This window comes from Phocoena sinus, chromosome 18 (genome assembly GCF_008692025.1).
Source record: "Phocoena sinus isolate mPhoSin1 chromosome 18, mPhoSin1.pri, whole genome shotgun sequence".
In the NCBI taxonomy this organism is placed as follows: domain Eukaryota; kingdom Metazoa; phylum Chordata; class Mammalia; order Artiodactyla; family Phocoenidae; genus Phocoena; species Phocoena sinus.
The window spans coordinates 77,542,933-77,564,708 of record NC_045780.1 but is presented as its reverse complement, the minus strand read 5'-3'; the positions used below and the strand labels follow the sequence as shown (position 1 = coordinate 77,564,708).

At 49.1% G+C, this 21,776-nt stretch overlaps 1 protein-coding gene across 1 annotated transcript in view; it reads left to right on the top strand.

The window, feature by feature from the left end:
* The first annotated feature begins 5,961 nt into the window (after positions 1 to 5,961).
* The window catches only part of RAB20 (RAB20, member RAS oncogene family), a 31,410-nt gene continuing 15,595 nt past the window's right edge, over positions 5,962 to 21,776 (top strand). The window contains 1 exon segment of the mRNA XM_032611472.1: positions 5,962 to 6,398. Within this exon segment, the coding sequence (XP_032467363.1) occupies positions 6,227 to 6,398 (172 nt within the window). The 5' untranslated portion in view covers positions 5,962 to 6,226.

The window sequence follows — 21,776 nt, the reverse complement described above, 5'->3', positions numbered from 1 at the left end:
ATTCCTATAAAATTCCATTCAATTTGCTTTGCAGTTTTAGGATAATCTTTACGATAAGTGGAAAATGAGCTGTTAGAAAGCGACAGTGTTGAATTCGATGAAAACATGCTCTGAAATCTAAGAAGTGGTCTCGGCAGATTGTTGATATAAACTACCAGCCGGTATAGCAGTTATTTGATCATGACAGCTTTGGATATCTTGTTTTACTCTCTTCAAGCATTTGAAGGAATTTTTCAATGTTCTCAATTAGGTACCCCTCTCCCCCCAATCTGTGTGTAGATGTTTCAGCCTAATAGTCTTTCTGTAAGTTTGGTTCCCCCAGCAGCCCTGCCAAGGGTCCAGAGGCACTGATTCCGAAGCCTGGAATGTTGGGGTGTGAGCCTTCCAGCAGGTGCAGCCCTGGGAGCACAGCTGGGGATCCGGCCCTCAGATCATCAACTTGACTTCTGGGAAGGGAAGAGGATGAAGGGAATTCTAAGAGAAAGAAGAGCAGAAACTCTGGAGTGGGGTGGGTGTTGGAAAGTGAAAAGTGAAACAGACTTGATAAATACCCACTATTTCCTGTCCAAGCTGGGGTAAGGTTGGAGTCCCCAAGGGCCTGATTCATCCTGTTGACTGTGCGTGGTGCTGGCCAACGGGGTGCTGGTTGAATTGAGGGGGGTCCCACAGAGGAGGGGTTGAGGGACCTGACATTTACTGTGCACCCACTGTGTAGAGGATCACATGTCACAACAACACCGAGAGGGACAGTATCGTCCACAATTGATAGATGAGGAAACCAAAGTGCATGACGATTAGGAATATTTGCCCAGAGTCGCTTACTTAAAAAGTGGCCAATCTGGATTTCAGATCTAGCTCTTCTCTTGCTCTTTCCTTTCACTCAGCTGACACCAGGCCTTTAGCAGGAAATCTAGTGGATCAGATGGTTATTGAAATGGCCAGAAACTATGCAAGAGAAGTTGGTAGATTTGGTTACTTACAAATAAAAAATAATATTTGCACGTTAAAAAAAAAAATCACCATAAGCAAGGTTGACATAGTTATTTAACAAATATATACATATAAGCTTTGTATATGTATATATCATAGAAACTTATTTACATATGTTTATAATTTACGTATGTTTTGTATGTATATATATTTGAAATTTATTTACATATCATACACATATGACCCCCAATTTTTAATTTTGAAGACTGTCAAAACTATAGTAGCACCCTAACTGAAAAGTGTACCCAAGTTATACATAGGCAACTAACCAAAGAAAAACCACTAATCACCAATAGATTTTTTTTGCCTAATTTCTCTCTCTTTTTTTTAATTGAAGTACATAGTTGATTTACAATACTGTGTTAGATTCAGGTGTACAGCAAAGTGTTTCAATTATATATATAAACAAAATATAATTTTTTAAATTTATTGAAACACAGGAAACTATATTCAATATCTTAATTTTTTTTTCTGGCCTTGCTTCGAGGCTTGTGGGGTCTTAGTTCCCCGACCAGGGATTGAACCCGGGCCACAGCAGTGAAAGCACCAAGTCCTAACCACTGGACGGCCAGGGAATTCCTTTTTTTTTCAATATCTTGTAATAACCTATAATGGAAAAAAATCTGAAAAAGAGTGTATATATATATATATATATATATATATATATATATATATATTAGGATACATACTGTTAGGACATAACAGCCCAACCTGCTCTATCCACACTGAGGGGGGCATCTTCAGCCGCTGGTGGACCATTTCGAGGACAACAGCTTCTATATGAATCACTTTTGTTCTTAAGTAGATGTGGGTTCTGCAGATGTGAACTAAAGGGAGGGGAATCAGTATTTTATGGATGTAAATGTTGGGGACATGGCCCAGATGGCACGGCACAGGGTAAGACCTCAAGATCAGACACATGCCCTTTGCCAAGAGCCAGCTGTGTGACTCTGAGAAAGTTCCTAACACTCTGAGAGATTTATAGGTAATGAACCCAATACATAGTAGGGGACTAATAAATAGTAGTCACTATTTTATGTGGGACAAATAGGAGATTTCCACAATATTTATAAATATCTCATTCGATATATTTCAAAATGATTAGTGAGTGATGTTCACTTCTAAGACATCTATTTTATTTATTATTTTTTAAAAATTAATTAATTTAATTAATTTATTATTTTTGGCTGTATTGGGTTTTCGTTGCTGCACGCAGGCTTTCTCTAGTTGCGGCGAGCGGGGGCTACTCTTCGTTGTGGTGTGCGGGCTTCTCACTGCAGTGGCTTCTCTTGTGGTGGAGCACGGGCTCTAGGCGCATGGCTTCAGTAGCTGTGGCGCGCAGGCTTCAGTAGCTGTGGCGCACGGGCTTAGTTGCTCCGCGGCATGTGGGATCTTCCAGGACCAGGGCTCGAACCCATGTCCCCTGCATTGGCAGGCGGATTCTTAACCATGACACCACCAGGGAAGCCCTCTAAGACATTTAATGATGAATCCTAGAGTGCATCGGTATTATTCTAGAGCAGCAGTTCTAAACTGAAGGCAATTTTGGCCCAGGGAACACTCGGCAATGCCTGGAGACATTGACTGGTTGTCACAATGGGGGACGTGATGGTGTCACTCCTCCTGTCTAGTAGGTAGAGGCCAGGGGGCAATGCTGAACGTCCATAGGACACCTGCCACAACTGAATTATCAGGTCCAACACGTCAGTGTGCTGAGGTCGGGAAGCCTTGCTCTAGTGATGGACGGCTGCTCCTCTAGACCTGAGCAAGATGTATGGGGTACCCACCTGTCCAGATGCTAGCTCCTGGCTCCTCTCTCTTTCCCCCCCTCCCTCTCCTCCTTCTTTTCCCTCTCCCTTCCCACGCCCTCCTACCCTTTTTATTCCACGTCTAATCCACACCAAATACTGTACGTTCCACCTGCAAAATACATCCAGAATGTAAGCAACGCTGATCACTCCTCTGCTACCACACTGATCCCAGCCACCATTGTCTCTCCCTGATGTCCCTGCACCTGCCATGGCCACCTCAACACAGCAGGAAGGTGTTAGGACACATCATGTCTCTTCTCTGCTCAGAGGCCTCTGCTCAGAGGCCTTCTACCTGGTTCAGAGTACAAGCCACAGCCCTCATCATGACCACAGGTGCTAATGACCTTCTCTGGCCACTCGCCCCCCTTCCTCATGGGCCTGGTGTCCAGCTCACCTGCTCTGTTCCCTGCTCTGTACTCCCATGGAGCCCACCAGGAAGGCTTCTGCCTCAGGGCCTTTGCACTCACTGCTCTCTGTACCTGAACCCTTCCTTTTCCAGATAACTGCATGTTTAACTCCTAACCTCATTCTAAATGCTCCAGAAACTTCATCTTTGCAGACATCCTGTTCAAAACTGAACCCCTGCATCCATCCCCAGGCCTCGCTCTCTATCCACCTTCCCTGCTCAGTTTTTCTCCATCAAACATTTAATAACTGTCTAGGACACTATATATTTTGCTTGTTTATTTTGTTGGCTGTCTTTCTTACTGCTCTAGCCCTAGGTCAGGGCTTAGAGCTTAGCTTCTCAACTCCTATCTGCTGAACAAAGACATGTACATAGCCAGGGTTTGCTTGTTTGTTTGTTTAAGAGGAAAGTACTTTAAAAGATAGAATTGTTCCACAACAAAGTACCTATAAACTCCCAAGCCACTTTGCAAAATCCAACAGAAGCAACCACATTTGCTTATTTCCTTTATTGTAACTGTGGACAGTCCCAGGATTGTCCAGTTTGCATCTATTTAAAAAGGAACTACAGGGACTTCCCTGGTGGTTCAGTGGTTAAGAATCTGCCTGCCAATTCAGGGGGCATGGGTTCGAGCCCTGGTCCAGGAAAATCCCGTATACCGTGGAGTAACTAAGCCCACGAGCCACAACTACTGAAGCCCACGTGCCTTAGAGCCCATGCTCTGCAACATTAGAAGTCACTGCAATGAGAAGCCCGCGCACCGCACCGCAACGAAGAGTAGGCCTCGCTTGCCACAACTAGAGATATGAAGCAATGAAGACCCAAAGCAACCAAAAATAAATAAATAAATAAATAAATTTTTAAAAAAAGGAACTACATAATTTTCTTGGCCTTGGGCACCTTTCATCTAAGCAATCAGTAAAAGGATTACCCTGTTAGGTCAGTGGTTTAAATGCAGGCAGAAAAAACACTGCACTCGGGATGAGAGTGGCTAGTTTAAACAGACTTTTAACCTTTTAACTTCTTCCTCAGTCCTGCTTCCTGAAAAGGAATCAGTCTTCAAGGCATTTTTTAGGAGTGGTTGAAATTTGATATGGAGACCTTCTCCTGGTTAAATTTAGTTTTTCAAAGTGCTGGACAATTAAAAAAAAAATTTTTTTTTAAACAAACTTGCTGAGTGAATTCCGTCACGTGCCAGGCGGCGGGCTAGGTGCTGCGATCAGCACTGCCCCTCATATCCTGCTCAGAAAACACCGGTGTTTCAAGTGGGGACAGCTTTCAGCAAACCAACACGTTTATTCAAACACACACTGATCGAGCGGGGACTGCGTTCCAGTTCTAGGCACTTGGGAGACACCAGAGAAAGGCACAAAAAGCCGCGCCCTCGTGGGCTTACGTCCACAGGTTTACTGAATGAGGGAGCCGCCCAGAAAGGTCTAGTGAGCTGGGGGATACAGAATTAGCTTAAAAGACGCTCCCTCTCCCTAGGGAAATTTAAACTACCAGAGGAGCGAGGTGTGGAGCAGGGTTGGTGGTGATGTTTGCCCGAAATCCCTTCTGGCCTCACCAGGATGGTGAATTCATCCACTGTGTCCTGACTCAAAGCTTTCTTGAGCAACTATTATGTGCTGGAGACTCTTCACCAGGCCGAGTGAGGAGCAAAACAGAAACAGTCCCTTCCTCATGCCCCTTACTTTCCAGAGAGGGATACTGCACGGAGAATAAGCAGCGTAACTCTATTACAGAGTGGTGAGAAAATAAAGCTGGGTAAGGACTTGGAGGGAAAGGGGGCGGGAGAGGTACTGTAAAAAGCTTGGGAGGGGGTGGACAGTAACGGTGGGCAGAGCTCCGATTTGCGGGGCAGGAAACACGGAGCAAGGCAGGAGTTGCGCAAGGCCGGTCCTCCTCGGCTCAGGCGCCCTTACCCCACCCGCGTCTGAGTCAGCGCGCCGCCCCCGACTTCTGCAGGGAACCCGAGGACTCGGCGCGGCCTCGGCAAACAGCGCCCCCCGGTGTTCACACTAGAGCATCACCATTGTCTCAAATAAGTACCGAGTCCCACAGGCCGAGTGTGTTAGAAGCATTTCGAGGTTCACTCCATGAAAGAAGGAAGATGGAAAGATTTCGTTAGTCGTCATCGCAACTGCCAAAGTCAAATTTTCACTCCCAAGTTTTAAGTGGCGTTGGCTGTCCGCTTCTCAAATAGAAAACAGCATAATTGTCTTCTTGCCAAAGTGAACGAAACAAAACAAAAACGACACTAGCAAGCGCCCCTCCGGCCTAATCACTAACAGTCGGAGGACGGGTCCTCGCAGACCCTCACTCCAGAAAAACTCCGTGCGCCCGGCCCCGGGGCCACACTTGCACCCACGGAGGAGGAGAGCCTGGGGGGCCGGGCTGGAGCCTATCCCCCGCGGGACTCTGAGGTCAGCAGGCCCGGGCCGCGTCCCTGCGCTGCGTCCACCCCCGACCCGCCTCCTCGGACGCCGCTCTCCATCCGCCAGCCGCCCCGACCTGGTGCCCGACTTGGCGCTCCTACCTGCCTGAGTCTTCCGATCGCTTCGCGGCGGAAAGCACCGCACGCCCCGGGGAAAGGTCGCGGGTCCGTCCAGGAGCCAGGTCCACCTGGGCGGGCGGGGGCCAGGTGCGGCGCGCGGCGCGCGGCGCGGGCGGGACGTGGGGGGCGGGGCCCGAGGCGAGGCCCGGGGCGCCGGGCGTCTGGAGGGCGGGGCTGGGGGCGGGGCCGGGGCGCCCTGGACCTGGTGCCGACCGCCGCGGTCTGGGCGCCCGAGGTGGCCGTCGGTCTGGGTCCCAGGCTCCAGCCCGGCGCGGAGACGCGCTTCCTCTTCCGCATTCCCAGGCGTCCGGAGGACAGGGTGCAAGTTCGGGGTCCCCGCGAGTCCGAGTCTCCGTGAGTCCCGGGTCTGAGCAGACTCGGCGCGTCCGGCTGCTCTAGCCGCACGCCGGGCGCACGGGCCAGAGGGCGCGGGAGAAAAGGAGGGGTGCCTCCTGCCGGAAGATGAGGAAGCCCGACGGGAAGATCGTACTTTTGGGGGACATGAACGTGGGCAAGACGTCGCTGCTGCAGAGGTACATGGAGCGGCGCTTCCCGGACACGGTCAGCACGGTGGGCGGTGCCTTCTACCTGAAGCAGTGGCGCTCCTACAACATCTCCATCTGGGACACTGCAGGTGAGGGGTGAGGGGCTTCCAGCTGGAGAGAAGCGTCCCCCAGGGCAGGGGTCCCTCAGGGCCGGGGTCTCCCAGGGCAGGGTCCCCCAGGGCAGGCGCGTCCTGCCCCACACAGGATCCGGCCCTTGCTCCGCAGGTGTCTGCATCTCCGGGATCAGGCCCCTAGTCACAGTGTGGGACCACCGTTGGCCCCTCTTACTTGACTCCTTTGCTGGTTGGGAAACTGTTCAGCCACTGGGTGCATCTTGCGACAGTCCAGGAGAACACCCTGGGCTCCAGAGAGTGTGCTGGTGACTGTGTACCAGAGCGCCCAGCCCAGCCAGCTAGTGGCAACCAGAGGAATTTAAGTGCTCCCACCGACAGGATCTCAGCTGCTGTCCACAACAGCCTTGCTGAGGGGTGAGCAGAGCTAGTATAAATTACCTGTCCTTACAAAAGAGAAAACAGAGGCTCTGAACTCCCTGAGGGTTTAGGCAGGAACGTAGGAAGCAGAACTCAGGTCTCCTCCCTCAGTGCCAGGCATGTCTGCATTTTCCACTTATCAGCCGCGTGATCTAGGCTCATGTGTGTTATGGGGTTTTGAAGTGATTGTCTGTAGAAGCATTTTTAAGATAGGTAATAATTATTTTTAGTGCGTGTAGTATATTTGTGTTTTTTCAAAAGTACAGTATATCAGAGGATCTTGATTCAAGCTTTCAGTTTGTTAACTCAATAATTACACTGATGTTAGAGTGTTACAATAGAATGTATTTCCTTCCCCATGAAAAAGAATAAGTTACCGCAAATAAATAAACTGTAAATAGTATGGCCCGTTTGCAATGAGCATGACTTTTTGAAAGCCTGAAACTTTAAGGTCTGACTTTTTAAATGTCTGCACGTAAGTTTTTTATTTGTTTTGTTTTATTTTACCTTGTGCCATGCGGCTTGCAGGATCTTAGTTCCCTGACCAGGGATTGAACCTGGGCCCATGGTGGTGAAAGCACAGAGTCCTAACCACTGGACCGCCAGGGAATTCCCTAAATGTCTGCACTTTAAAAAGTGATATGTATACTGGAAGATCTGGTCCAGAATTTTAAAATTGCCACCTTGGGTGCACCAGTCAGCTGAATAAACAGGATTATAACTCACCTTGTTTTAAAAACTGAATTAATGCAGGCCGCTCTCGGACGTCTACCCCTCCTCTCTCCCTCCTGCTTTCTCTGCTGCTGTCTTTTTTGTTGTTATGGCTGTTAACATCTTGACTAATTTATTTGAAAACATGCTGTGAAAACAGCATCTCCCAGGTACAAGTGTACCTTCCCTGCTCTGTTCTCCACCTCCAGGCTCAGAGTGAGTGAAGTTCCTCTAAGATCCTTTACCTAAGCTGACTCTCCGGTACTAAGCATTTGGTAGCGATGGAACGAGGGCTGTAGAAATCAGACCACGTTAACACGATGTGTCTGCCTGTTTGGTACAAGGCTGGTCCTGAGGCTCCTTTGGTTGACTGGTTGGGCCTCACTGCTGTCCTTGGTTTATAAGAGGGTGATGCAGGGGTGGAGCTGGGAGACCCAAACCCAGAGCCCTGTGGTGGCTGCTGTTGGAAGCTGACCTTTACCACGTGGCATGGTGTTTCTGGAACAGGAGCTGACCGCTGGTGTCAGAGCAGGTGTCTTGGCATCCAAGGTATGAAGGAGCAGTGTAATTTCGATCAACCACTTTGTTCTTCGGTGCCAAGGACGTGGTGCAGCTGGATTCTTGACTGCCAGAGGATTTTGTAATAAGGCTGATGAGATGTCTTCGGTATCTTGTTGGGCTCCCGGGGGCAGCGACTCACTTCCTGGCTGCCCGGGCTGCCGCCTTCTTCCCGGAACCCTGAGTGTGGGCACTGGGGGCCCCAGGCCCCTTCTCCACATTGCTCACCTCCTGTGTACACACATTCAGGGTGACCGAGGCTCAGAGGCAGCAGTGACACAGGGCACCTCTGTGCCTGGCTCCCCAAGGACGGTGGGGTTATGTGCAGCTTGGAGGGAAAAGGCAGGTATGAATCTTTGCCTCTTAGGTAATCCTTGTTGGAAATGCAAAAGTTTAACTTTTAGGCGATTCTCTCTTTTTTCCTCCTTTTGCCTTTTGCCCTTAAACTTTCTTTATACTCCACATTGTCTTCTAAGTTGCGTTCGTTTTAATTTTTGTAGCTGAGGCAGAAGGACGGGGACCAGCTAGAGGATGCACGGTTTTGATCGCCGCTCTTGGTCACGTGGCATGGGTGGGGTGGGAGGGTGTTGAATAAGAAAAATGACAGCTGCTGCCCGAAGCCTGCCGGCGGAGCGGTGAGTGAGCCAGAGCGCGGAGAGGAGATTTGCTGGGCTCTTAGGTAGTTCTCTTAGTCAGCTGGCACAGGACCGCTTCCAAGGGAGTGTGGCAGTAGACGGGGCTGGAGCTGGTTCCACCAAGTGTCTCGAATTCTCCCAGGCTCTGCTCGTTGCCCAATTCCAAAGCCACTTCTGCATTCATTGCGGCAGCATCCCACTCCCAGTATCAGTTTATTTTCCTACTGCTGTCGTAACCAATGACCACAAACTTAGTGGCTCCAAGAGAGATGAGATTCAGAGCACTTGGTTTAAGATCTTTCCCTTGAACAACTTTAGTGCAACTCAGGAGAGGATGCTGCAGTTCCGGGTCGTGAAATCGCGGTTCCTGGGGAAGGGGAATGTAATTGCTCACGCCGTGAAGTTAGCTAGGAGGTCTGGGCCTCCTGTGCAGGACCGAGAGAGCCTGCATCCTGTGAACGGCTGTGCTGTCCTGGGGGAGCATCTGTGGGGCATGGGGTGGGGCGTGAGTGAAGATGCCAGAAGACATGGACTGTCCATCTGAGGACCACGAGCCCTGGTCACGCTCCTTCTGCTCTGCGTGGAGGCCGCAGTCCCCCGGCCCCGCTTCTAGGCAGCTGCTCCTGGATCCGGGGGATGGTGGGGATGCTGTGTCGGAAGTGGGGTTCATTCAGGTTGGAAGAGGCGGCAGCGTTGTGGACCCGCCTGGAGAAGAGCCGTCTTTGCCAGGGGACGCGGAGTTGCCGATCCTTGACGCTTTGGATCGGCCTGCGAGGGCTGCGTGTTTAGCCTTGCGAGACTGGCGCAGAAGTGGGTGGACAGCCTGCCCAACGTGTGCACAGAGCCAGCGGCGCAGGACTCAGCTTTTAGCTCTCTTAATTTATTAGTGCAGCTGCTGAGTGGGTTTTGAGGTCCTAATCCCGGCAAGCAGGATTGGTGCGACACGGGGCATCTAGCGGATGACCTCCCCTTTCTGCAGATCTGGGGGCTGACCTGGGCCTCACCGTTGCCGTACGTAGTGTTACTGGCGCCCCGCCCATCCAGTGTTTTACAGCAGCAGAGCTGAGTGGCTGCCGGAGAGACCATAGAGCACAGAAAGACAAAAACATTCACCCTGGCCCTTTGCAGAAATAGTTTGCTGACTCCTGGTTTAGGTCACATAAAAAGGAAAGTACTTTTCTAAAAGTCTTTCTGTAGTTTTAGAAACTCCCCGAAGAGTTTAGCATTTAGGGATTGAGGAGACCCCTGGTTCTCGACACACAGCTCTCAGATTTTGCCTGGGTGTCCACTCAGAGCTAGACTGGGGGAGGGTGGGGCCTGGATTTAAGATTAGCCTGGGCTTCTACTGAAAAACTGTTCTTGGAAATAAATCTTAGATTAGGTTTGGGATCTGGAAGCTAAGCCTGCAAAGCCTGTGTTGTAGGTGGTCCATGTCTTTGTGGGTGGTCCACGTCTTGGTAGGTGGGTCAGTGTCTTTGTAGGTGGTCCACATCTTTATAGGTGGTCCATATCTTTGTGGGTGGTCCATGTCTTGGTAGGTGGGTCAGTGTCTTTGTAGGTGGTCCACATCTTTATAGGTGGTCCATATCTTTGTGGGTAGTCCGTGTCTTGGTAGGTGGGTCAGTGTCTTTGTGGGTGGTCCACATCTTTGTAGGTGGTCCATATCTTTGTGGGTAGTCCGTGTCTTGGTAGGTGGTCCACATCTTTGTGGGTGGTCCATGTCTTGGTAGGTGGGTCAGTGTCTCTGTGGGTGGTCCACATCTTTGTGGGTGGTCCACATCTTTGTGGGTGGTCCATGTCTTTGTGGGAGGCCCACCTCTTTGTGGGTGGGTCACATCTTTAGCACTACTGAAGATTTTGAATGGGCGCCCTCTGGGGTCAAGGCGTCATTTGTAGAATTCCTTTGCTTTCTTGAGCAGAAACAGTGACCTGAATATGAATGTGGGTATTAGGGTAGGTGGAAGAAAATCTACTGTCTGGGCTCAGCAGGGTGGACAGAGAGCCATTGTACAGAGAGATCTCAGAGGACGAAGGCTGCCAGGGCACAGCTGCACGTGCTGGGAGGTCCGCCCGGAGTCTCCCTGGAGGAGGTACTGGGAATTCTGGGGGTGGGTGGGGGGAGGTATTTAAGGCTCACTAGTGTGGTGCGATTCGGGAGACTTTAACTGATTGAGGTTATAGCTGGATCATGTTAATGTCTCTGGGCGATAATTCCACGCTTCGTCGTCTTTAAGTTCGCAGGAGAAATAGAAACTTTATGATTCCTAATTGAACCCCTCTCACTTCGCTGAGACTTCACAGAACTTCCCTCTCTGTGAAAAAGAAATTTTACACACACATGAATTTAAAGGAGTTTTTATTCTTAGAATGAGGGCTTCGTCACTGTGATGACAGACTCTTGCGAGCCCTTTCCTCTTGTCCTCCTGTTATGGAGTCAGGTGCCTCAGGGCTGAGCCAGAGGTGCTATTTGGAATTTGTCACACGTGCCCTGTCCGCCTCTGTTTTCACCTTTGCTTGTGGCATCTCTCTCTCCGGGACGTCCCCTCTCCTGGCGATCCCCAACTTGAATTTTGTCCCATCTTCCAATGTCACATACTTTGTGAAGCAGTCATGGGAGCGCCAGATTTCTGCTTGCTCCAGACTGTACTACCACGTGACCTGGTGTGCCTTACTGTGTTCTCTGCCTTTTATCTGTTTTGTTACCTGTTTGTCTCTCCTCTGACTTACAAGCTCTTGGAGGGAAGCATTTGGGTTGTATTCATTTTTACGTTCTCCACAGACTAGCATTTTACTCGCAGTATTTTCTTTTTAAGCTAAGTTTTGCTGGATGAAGTCGTTGAAAGCAATGGGGACAATTTGGAGCGGCCCAAGTTTGCAGTTTTATGGTCTTAATGATGTATTGACTCTGAATGATAAAATCAGTGTAAAAATGTCATTGTCATGGGCCCTATAATGCAGCCAAAAATAGGCCGGTGTATGCCTGGTGAGGAAATACTGGTTCCTGATGTCAATTATATGTGCCCTTGAAACAACTCTTTAGAGACTCCTGTCTCTTTTGCCTTTGATACATTACGAGTCTATTTAGAGACGGAGAATAACACACTGGGACTCCTGCTTCTGGGCAGCTGGAGCAGAAGTACTTTCCCCTCCTCTTCCCACTAATTACAGCTAAAAACTTTGGGGTATTGTATATAAAACAAGCATAAGAAGACTCTGAAAGATGGAGAGAAGAGGGCAGACTGCCCAGGGACCTCGGGATCCAAAGGGTGACCCAGCGGTGAGCTCCCTGGGTTTCCTTTTTGCCTCATGTATCCCAGACTTGGAGCTCAAGAAACCAGAAATTTAGAAATGCCAAAGGCTACGGACAAAACAAGACAAAAAAGGCTACTCTCTCACCAGAGGACCAGGAGAGAGGTAGCACAGTAAGACAGAAGCCTTTTAGACACTAACTGCTGTACTCTAGCCAACACACAGGAAACACTGGACCCACACCCACCCAGAAGGCCTTGCAGGAACCAGGGCTTCCCCCCTGCCTGGTGGTAATGAGGCACCCCAACTCCCCCACTAGGGGGTGTTGGAGGAGGCCCGCTAAGGTGATGGGCTCTCATGTCCGGAAGGTGGTAACAAGCCCTGCCCCCCGCCCCACTTCATGGGGCCATGGGAGGCTACGTGGGAAACTTGGACGTTTGCCAGAAAAGAGGCAGTGCCTGCCCGGCCCCTCAGCTCATGCCGAGTTGATGTCAGAGGGAACCAGCCAAAACGCAAGGTTTAAGTAAGACCCAGAGTCTCATAACGCAGTATGAAAATGTCCAGGTATCAATCAGAAACCACTCATCATACAAGAACCAGGAAGATCTCAAACTGAATCCAAAAAGGCAATGACTAGATGCCAGCACCAAGATGGCAGCGATGGCAGCGTTATCCGACCAAGGCTTCAAAGCCGCCATCGCAAGAAAGCTTCCGTGAGCAGTTACGGTCGCACTAAACGAATGAGAAAAAATAGAGAGGCTCAGAAAAATAGATCAAAAGAAGACCTCGTGGAAGTTTCTGAGCTGAAATAATACAACCAAAATAAAAGACTTGGTGGATGGACTCAGTGAGGGAATGGAGGAGAGAGAGGAAGGAAACCAGGAACTGGGAGATAGAACCATCACTTCACCCGATCTGAAATACGGAGAGAAAATAGAATGAAAATGAACAGAGCCGCAGGGACCTGTGGATAAAAGATCTAACATCGTGTCATTGGGGTCTTGGAAGGAGAGGAGAGAGGGTGAGGCTGAAAAGAAATAGCAGGAACAATGCCTGAAAACTTTCCAAATCTGGCAACGTCCATAAACCCGAGGATTCCCGAATCCGAGAGCATCACAAACAGGATAAACCCAGAGAAACCCAAACTCCAAAAACTAAAGACAAGGAAAACGTCTTGAAAGCAGTCAGAGGAGGAAAAAAGATTATAATGACAGCAGATAACTCATCAGAAACCACGGCGGCCAGAAGGAAGTGGCACAGTACTTTCCAAGCGCTGAAAACAAAGATGAAGACTATTGATTTATTTAAAAAAAATTTTTGTAGAAGTGTAGTTGATTTACAGTGTTGTGTTAATTTCTTCTGTATAGCAAAGTGACTCAGTTACACACACATGTATACGTTTTTCATATTCTTTTCCATTATGGTTTGTCACAGAATACTGAATATAGTTCCATGCGCTATAGGGACCTTGTTGCTTATCCATCCTACTTATAATAGTTTTGCCTCTGCTAATCCCAGACTCCCAATCCTTCCCTCCCCACCCCTCCTCCCCCTTGGCAACCACAAGTCTGTTCTCTACGTCTGTGAGTCTGTTTCTGTTTTGTAGATATGTTGATTTGTATCATATTTTAGATTTCACATATAAGTGATATCATATGGTATTTGTCTTTCTCTTTCTGACTTACTTTGCTTCGTAGGATAAACTCTAGATCCATCCATACTGCTGCAAATGGCATTATTTCATTCTTTTTGATGGTTGAGTAGTATTCCATTGTATGTATGTACCACATCTTCTTCATCCATTCATCTGTTGATGGACATTTAGGTTGTTTCCATGTCTTGGCTAGCGTGAATAGCGCTGCTATGAACACAGGGTGTGCATGTATGTTTTGAATTATAGTTATGTCTGGGGATAAGGACTATTGATTTATAATTCTTGTTCATCTTCAGTTCCAAAAAATGATTCTGGAAAGACGTGCTTCTGTTATATATGCCACAACCTTGACTCAGAACTTTTCACCTGTTCTCGTCTTTAAATGACAGTGTAATGCTATTTAACATGCAATTTCACGTTTAATGCGCTATCTAGGTAAACCTTGGAGTTTTCCTTCCCACATGAATTTTAAAAGCTTTTGGCTTTGTAGCTTAAAAATTCACAGGTTTTGCCTGTATAATAGTTTTTGGGTGTTGGTAGATTATCTTGGTTTGTTTTAAGTGAGGTTTATTGAATGTTTGCACATAGCAGTAAAGTTCACCCTAATTTTTTAGTTACAGGAGTTTTGACAAACACATACAGTTGTGTAACACAAGCACAACCCAAATACAAACTATTTCCATCATTTAAAACAAATCCCTGGTCTCTCTGAGTCACCTCCTCTACTTACCCCAGCCCCCGGTAACACGGATCTGTTTCCTGTCCCTATAGTTGTCGTTTCTTTTCTTTTTAAAATATTTATTTATTTGATTTATTTCAGCTGTTCCGGGTCTCAGTTGCAGCATCCGGGCTTCTTCGTTGCGGCATGCGTGTGGGGTCCTGTTCCCTGACCAGGGATCGAACGCAGGCCCCCTGCGTTGGGAGCGCCGAGTCTTACCCGCCAGACCACCAGGGAAGCCCCTATAGTTGTCTTGTCTAGGATCATACAGGATGGAGCGTCTTGAGTCTAACTTCTTTTGCTTCATGCATTTGAGATCCATCTGTGCTGCTCAGTCCTGTTAATTGTGGAGTAACGTTCCGCTGTGTGGATATACCGTCGCCAGTTATCCATCCACCAGTTGAAGGACATTTGGGTTGTTTCAGTTTTGAGTGATTACGAGTAGTCACTGTAAGAATTCATAGAGGTTTTTGTATGAACGGAAATCTTCACCTCTCGGGTAACCCACCCAGGAGTAGGATGTTAGGGTTTTACAGTCAGTGTATGTTGGACATCAAGCTGACCCAACACCATTGGTTAAAAAGCCAGTTTTCGTTTTAGCCTCCATTTGTTGAGATACTTACATTTCCATGTACAGACTTGGGAGATATGCTGTGTAGTGAACTAGTTCGTTAGCTCTTAAACACTTATGAAGAGAACGGTCTGTTTCTTGTTTCTCTTAGCTGACTTTACTGCACCCACATGTGGGCAATTAGGCAATGACAATTTCATTGATTTCTCTGCCAGCGTCACAGAAGTGTTGCTGGAAAGGCAGGGCGCTTGGAGAGAGGCACTGGGAAGAAAAGACCCAGATTATAAGCTTTCAGCCTTGGCCATAAAACAGACAAATTTAATGGCTCACTCTGTCTCATCGGCAGAGTCCTTTGGAAAGAAGCTCACGCGTGGAGGCCGGTGACAACTGCCTCGGCCACTTACCCCCTTGTTTTCAGCCAGCCTTCAAAACCAGCTCTTCTCTGAGATCTGCCTTCCTGCCCATTCCAAGCGAACCCAACCTCACACTAGTATTTCTATTCCAAGAGAAGGCCAAGCTGAGCGTGTATCTCCTGCAAAGTGTTTCATAAACACTGGTTGATCTGTTCTTTGGACCAGGAGGAAGTGGGTGTGAACTGGTGGCTTCCCTCACGCTGGCCTGGCCTCTGTGGGCTGGTCTCAGGTCTCTGAAATAGCTTAGCTCCTGCTCAGTCTCCCATTCTTTTGGCTCAAATAGCCTTGGACCTATGAGCAAAGTGGAACTCAGCTTTGACCTCTCTGGGTTTGCTTGCAGCAAAGATGAGACCAGTCGGACCATTGTAAGAGCATCCTTCAGCTCTGGAGAGTCTTCATTTCCGAGCACAGCAGGTGTCAGTAAACTTGGCATATCCATTGCAGGTACCCACGTCGCAGGAGCACACAGAGTCTGGTGTCATCCTGTAAAACTAGAACAGGATTTAAAGATCCATATTTTCAGCCTCTTCCTCTTTCAGATGAAGAGACAGCCACGGGAAGTTATTTGTCCAATGTCCGAGGACCAGTTGGTGCAGAAAAGGGGCTGGAGCTAGGGACCTGTGACTCCTTAACCAAAGTCTTTACACTGTTTACACCTTATTTCATGCCGCCTTTCCCTCTATCATTGGATGCTTCTTTTAATTTTAGGGGCCCCTGTGCTTTAAAATCCTCCCCTGCTACAGTCTTCTCAGAAATCAGGGTGGTGTCCTAAGGAAAGCTGGCTTGTGAAGTGCTTTCTAAGGCCGTCCAGGTTGCTGACTCATGGCCTCTTCCTTCCTGGGGCTCCTGCCTGTGTGAATATCAGGGATTACCTTGGCTTCAGCGGTGCCAGACACCATGCTGAGTGCTTTGGGGACCTTGTCTCTTATTTCCTACAACTACTTTGTGGGGGTGGTATTTTTTTTTTTTTTTTTGCCGTACGCGGGCCTCTCACTGTTGTGGCCTCTCCCGTTGCGGAGCACAGGCTCCGGACGCGCAGGCTCAGCGGCCATGGCTCACGGGCCCAGCCGCTCCACGGCATGTGGGATCCTCCCGGACCAGGGCACGAACCCGTGTCCCCTGCATCGGCAGGCGGACTCTCTACCACTGCGCCACCAGGGAAGCCCTGTGGGGTTGGTATTTTTATCACCTCCCTTTTGCAAGCCAGGAAGCTAAGGCTCAGGTCCTGCTGGATGCCGGGGAGCCCGGATTTGAGGTCGACTTCTCGTCGCAGTTAGTGGGTTCCTTTCCACTCTTCCCACCACTGCGTGGGTGCCCAGGCACTTAACTTCAGTGCCCTCCGCGGGCAGAATGCTCCCCCGACATGCTGCCCTGGAACGCCATCCACGGAGACCAGGGTGAGATGCAGACTGGCTCCCTCACGCCTGGGTAGCACCCAGACAGCCGAACAAGTGAAACAGCGCAGCGGGCACTGACAAGAAGAGAATGAGGCCTACTGCCCCTGCCACCCCCATGCCCTCGTGAGCGTGGGCTGGGCCCGTGACGGAGGGTGGATATCATTAGACGGCCAGTGACTAGCGTCTACATTTACAGCTTTCGATTTCAGTGGCCTACGTTAGAAGTTTTGATTTCCGGTTTGTCTGTGATTTCTCATCTGCTATTTGAAAGAGGATGCGGGGCCGGGACCTCGCTTTTTTCCTGGGTTCATGATATTTATTTGGTTCCCCATTGTTGAAGGGCCACTTGTATTTCCACAAATGCCTGAACCCAGGCATCAGAAGCATTTCTGGGGGCTTCCCTGGTGGCACAGTTGGTTAAGAATCCACCTGCCAATGCAGGGGACACGGGTTCAAGCCCTGGTCCGGGAAGATTCCACATGCCGCGGAGCAGCTAAGTCCATGCGCCACAACTACTGAGCCCACGCATCACAACTCCTGAAGCCCACACGCCTAAAGCCCGTGCTCCACAACAAGAGAAGCCACGGCAATGAGAAGCCCGCGCACCGCAACGAAGAGTAGCCCCCACTTGCCGCAACTAGAGAAAGCCCGCGTGCAGCAACGAAGACCCAACGCAGCCAAAACTAATAAATTAAAAAAAAAAAAAAAAGCCCTTCTGTCTTGGAGAACAGGCCTGGTGGAGGAAGGCGGCCTCAGGCCTGTGCTGTGTAGGTGCCCCCGCTGTGTCTGGGTGACTGGAGGGCATTATTAGGGACTGGGTTAGAGTTGAGGGTGTGTGGTGGTCACTCTTCTTTGTGGAGAAAGCAGTTCGCCTCCATTTGCGCAAGACTTGATCATTCCCGGACTACTCTCTGCGTGTTCCTGTTTTCCTCTGTGAACCCAGGGCTGCATCTGTGGCCCGTGGACACCTGTGCCCTCTTGACGTCTCTGAGCTGCTCGTGACATCGGTCGGGCTCCCTCATTAAATGAGATCACCAAGATCTTTAACATGTGTTTATTTTTTGCATCTGTGGGAGAGTCATGATTTTGCCCTTTCTTGAAAATCGTCTTTTAACACGTGTCAGGGTGGAATTGCTTAAACAATGCTTGCCCAGATCTCGTTCTTGTCCTAACAGGATTCGGAGGCCCTCCGCCGCCATTAAAGCTCATCGTCTGGCATTTCCTTACCCAGGTATTCCTGCCACTGTCGGGGTTATGAGCTGCTTACGTCCTGCGGGTCCTTGAGCAGCTGTGTGGCTGCTCTGGGCCTCTGCTTCGAGATCCGTACCGTTGTGCCACTAATGGTGGGGAGGACGAGGTGCATTAGGTGTGCACGTGCGTGTGTGCATGTGTGTGTTATACATGTGTGTGCATGTAGGTATACATGTGCTCGTGTGCATGTGTGTACTGTAGGTATATGTGTGTGCATGTGTGCGTGTGTGTCTGAATGTGTTGTACGTGTGCATGTGTGCATGTAGGTATACACGTGCATGCGTGTGTTGTACATGTCTGTGTGTGCGCGTGTAGGTATATGTTGTGCATGTGTGTGCACGTAGGCATACGTGTGTGTGTCTGCATGTGTTGTACGTGTGCGTGTGTGCATGTAGGTATACACGTGCATGCGTGTGTTGTACATGTCTCTGTGTGTGCATGTAGGTATATGTTGTGCATGTGTGTGCACGTAGGTATACGTGTGTGTGTCTGCATGTGTTGTACGTGTGCGTGTGTGTGCATGTAGGTATACACGTGCATGTGTGCATGTGTGTGTTGTACATGTCTGTGTGTGTGCGTGTAGGTATATGTTGTGCATGTGTGTGCACGTAGGTATACGTGTGTGTGTCTGCATGTGTTGTACGTGTGCGTGTGTGCATGTAGGTATACACGTGCATGCGTGTGTTGTACATGTCTGTGTGTGCGCGTGTAGGTATATGTTGTGCATGTGTGTGCACGTAGGTATACGTGTGTGTGTCTGCATGTGTTGTACGTGTGCGTGTGTGCATGTAGGTATACACGTGCATGCGTGTGTTGTACACGTCTGTGTGTGTGTGCGTGTAGGTATATGTTGTGCATGTGTGTGCACGTAGGCATACGTGTGTGTGTCTGCATGTGTTGTACATGTGCGTGTGTGCATGTAGGTATACACGTGCATGCGTGTGTTGTACATGTCTGCGTGTGTGCATGTAGGTATACACGTGCATGTGTGCATGTGTGTGTTGTACATGTCTGTGTGTGTGCGTGTAGGTATACACGTGCATGTGTGCATGTGTGTGTTGTACATGTCTGTGTGTGTGCGTGTAGGTATACACGTGCATGTGTGCATGTGTGTGTTGTACATGTCTGTGTGTGTGCGTGTAGGTATATGTTGTGCATGTGTGTGCACGTAGGTATACGTGTGTGTGTCTGCATGTGTTGTACGTGTGCGTGTGTGCATGTAGGTATACACGTGCATGCGTGTGTTGTACATGTCTGTGTGTGCGCGTGTAGGTATATGTTGTGCATGTGTGTGCACGTAGGCATACGTGTGTGTGTCTGCATGTGTTGTACGTGTGCGTGTGTGCATGTAGGTATACACGTGCATGCGTGTGTTGTACACGTCTGTGTGTGTGTGCGTGTAGGTATATGTTGTGCATGTGTGTGCACGTAGGCATACGTGTGTGTGTCTGCATGTGTTGTACATGTGCGTGTGTGCATGTAGGTATACACGTGCATGCGTGTGTTGTACATGTCTGCGTGTGTGCATGTAGGTATACACGTGCATGTGTGCATGTGTGTGTTGTACATGTCTGTGTGTGTGCGTGTAGGTATACACGTGCATGTGTGCATGTGTGTGTTGTACATGTCTGCGTGTGTGCATGTAGGTATACACGTGCATGTGTGCATGTGTGTGTTGTACATGTCTGTGTGTGTGCGTGTAGGTATACACGTGCATGTGTGCATGTGTGTGTTGTACATGTCTGTGTGTGTGCGTGTAGGTATATGTTGTGCATGTGTGTGCACGTAGGTATACGTGTGTGTGTCTGCATGTGTTGTACGTGTGCGTGTGTGCATGTAGGTATACACGTGCATGCGTGTGTTGTACATGTCTGTGTGTGCGTGCGTGTAGGTATATGTTGTGCATGTGTGTGCACGTAGGCATACGTGTGTGTCTGCATGTGTTGTACGTGTGCATGTGTGCATGTAGGTATACACGTGCATGTGTGTGTTGTACATGTCTGCGTGTGTGCGTGTAGGTATATGTTGTGCATGTGTGTGCACGTAGGTATACGTGTGTGTCTGCATGTGTTGTACGTGTGCGTGTGTGCATGTAGGTATACACGTGCATGTGTGTGTTGTACATGTCTCTGTGTGTGCGTGTAGGTATATGTTGTGCATGTGTGTGCACGTAGGTATACGTGTGTGTCTGCATGTGTTGTACGTGTGCGTGTGTGCATGTAGGTATACACGTGCATGCGTGTGTTGTACACGTCTGTGTGTGTGTGCGTGTAGGTATATGTTGTGCATGTGTGTGCACGTAGGCATACGTGTGTGTGTCTGCATGTGTTGTACATGTGCGTGTGTGCATGTAGGTATACACGTGCATGCGTGTGTTGTACATGTCTGTGTGTGCGTGCGTGTAGGTATATGTTGTGCATGTGTGTTCATGTAGGCATACGTGTGTGTCTGCATGTGTTGTACGTGTGCGTGTGTGCATGTAGGTATACACGTGCATGCGTGTGCTGTACATGTCTGTGTGTGTGCGTGTAGGTATATGTTGTGCATGTGTGTGCACGTAGGTATACGTGTGTGTGTCTGCATGTGTTGTACGTGTGCGTGTGTGCATGTAGGTATACACGTGCATGCGTGTGTTGTACACGTCTGTGTGTGCGTGCGTGTAGGTATATGTTGTGCATGTGTGTTCACGTAGGCATACGTGTGTGTCTGCATGTGTTGTACGTGTGCGTGTGTGCATGTAGGTATACACGTGCATGCGTGTGCTGTACATGTCTGTGTGTGTGCGTGTAGGTATATGTTGTGCATGTGTGTGCACGTAGGTATACGTGTGTGTGTCTGCATGTGTTGTACGTGTGCGTGTGTGCATGTAGGTATACACGTGCATGCGTGTGTTGTACACGTCTGTGTGTGCGTGCGTGTAGGTATATGTTCTGCATGTGTGTTCACGTAGGCATACGTGTGTGTCTGCATGTGTTGTACGTGTGCGTGTGTGCATGTAGGTATACACGTGCATGCGTGTGCTGTACATGTCTGTGTGTGTGCGTGTAGGTATATGTTGTGCATGTGTGTGCACGTAGGTATACGTGTGTGTGTCTGCATGTGTTGTACGTGTGCGTGTGTGCATGTAGGTATACACGTGCATGCGTGTGTTGTACACGTCTGTGTGTGCGTGCGTGTAGGTATATGTTGTGCATGTGTGTTCACGTAGGCATACGTGTGTGTCTGCATGTGTTGTACGTGTGCGTGTGTGCATGTAGGTATACACGTGCATGCGTGTGCTGTACATGTCTGTGTGTGTGCGTGTAGGTATATGTTGTGCATGTGTGTGCACGTAGGTATACGTGTGTGTGTCTGCATGTGTTGTACGTGTGCGTGTGTGCATGTAGGTATACACGTGCATGCGTGTGTTGTACACGTCTGTGTGTGCGTGCGTGTAGGTATATGTTGTGCATGTGTGTTCACGTAGGCATACGTGTGTGTCTGCATGTGTTGTACGTGTGCGTGTGTGCATGTAGGTATACACGTGCATGCGTGTGCTGTACATGTCTGTGTGTGTGCGTGTAGGTATATGTTGTGCATGTGTGTTCACGTAGGCATACGTGTGTGTCTGCATGTGTTGTACGTGTGCGTGTGTGCATGTAGGTATACACGTGCATGCGTGTGCTGTACACGTCTGTGTGTGCGTGCGTGTAGGTATATGTTGTGCATGTGTGTTCACGTAGGCATACGTGTGTGTCTGCATGTGTTGTACGTGTGCGTGTGTGCATGTAGGTATACACGTGCATGCGTGTGCTGTACATGTCTGTGTGTGTGCGTGTA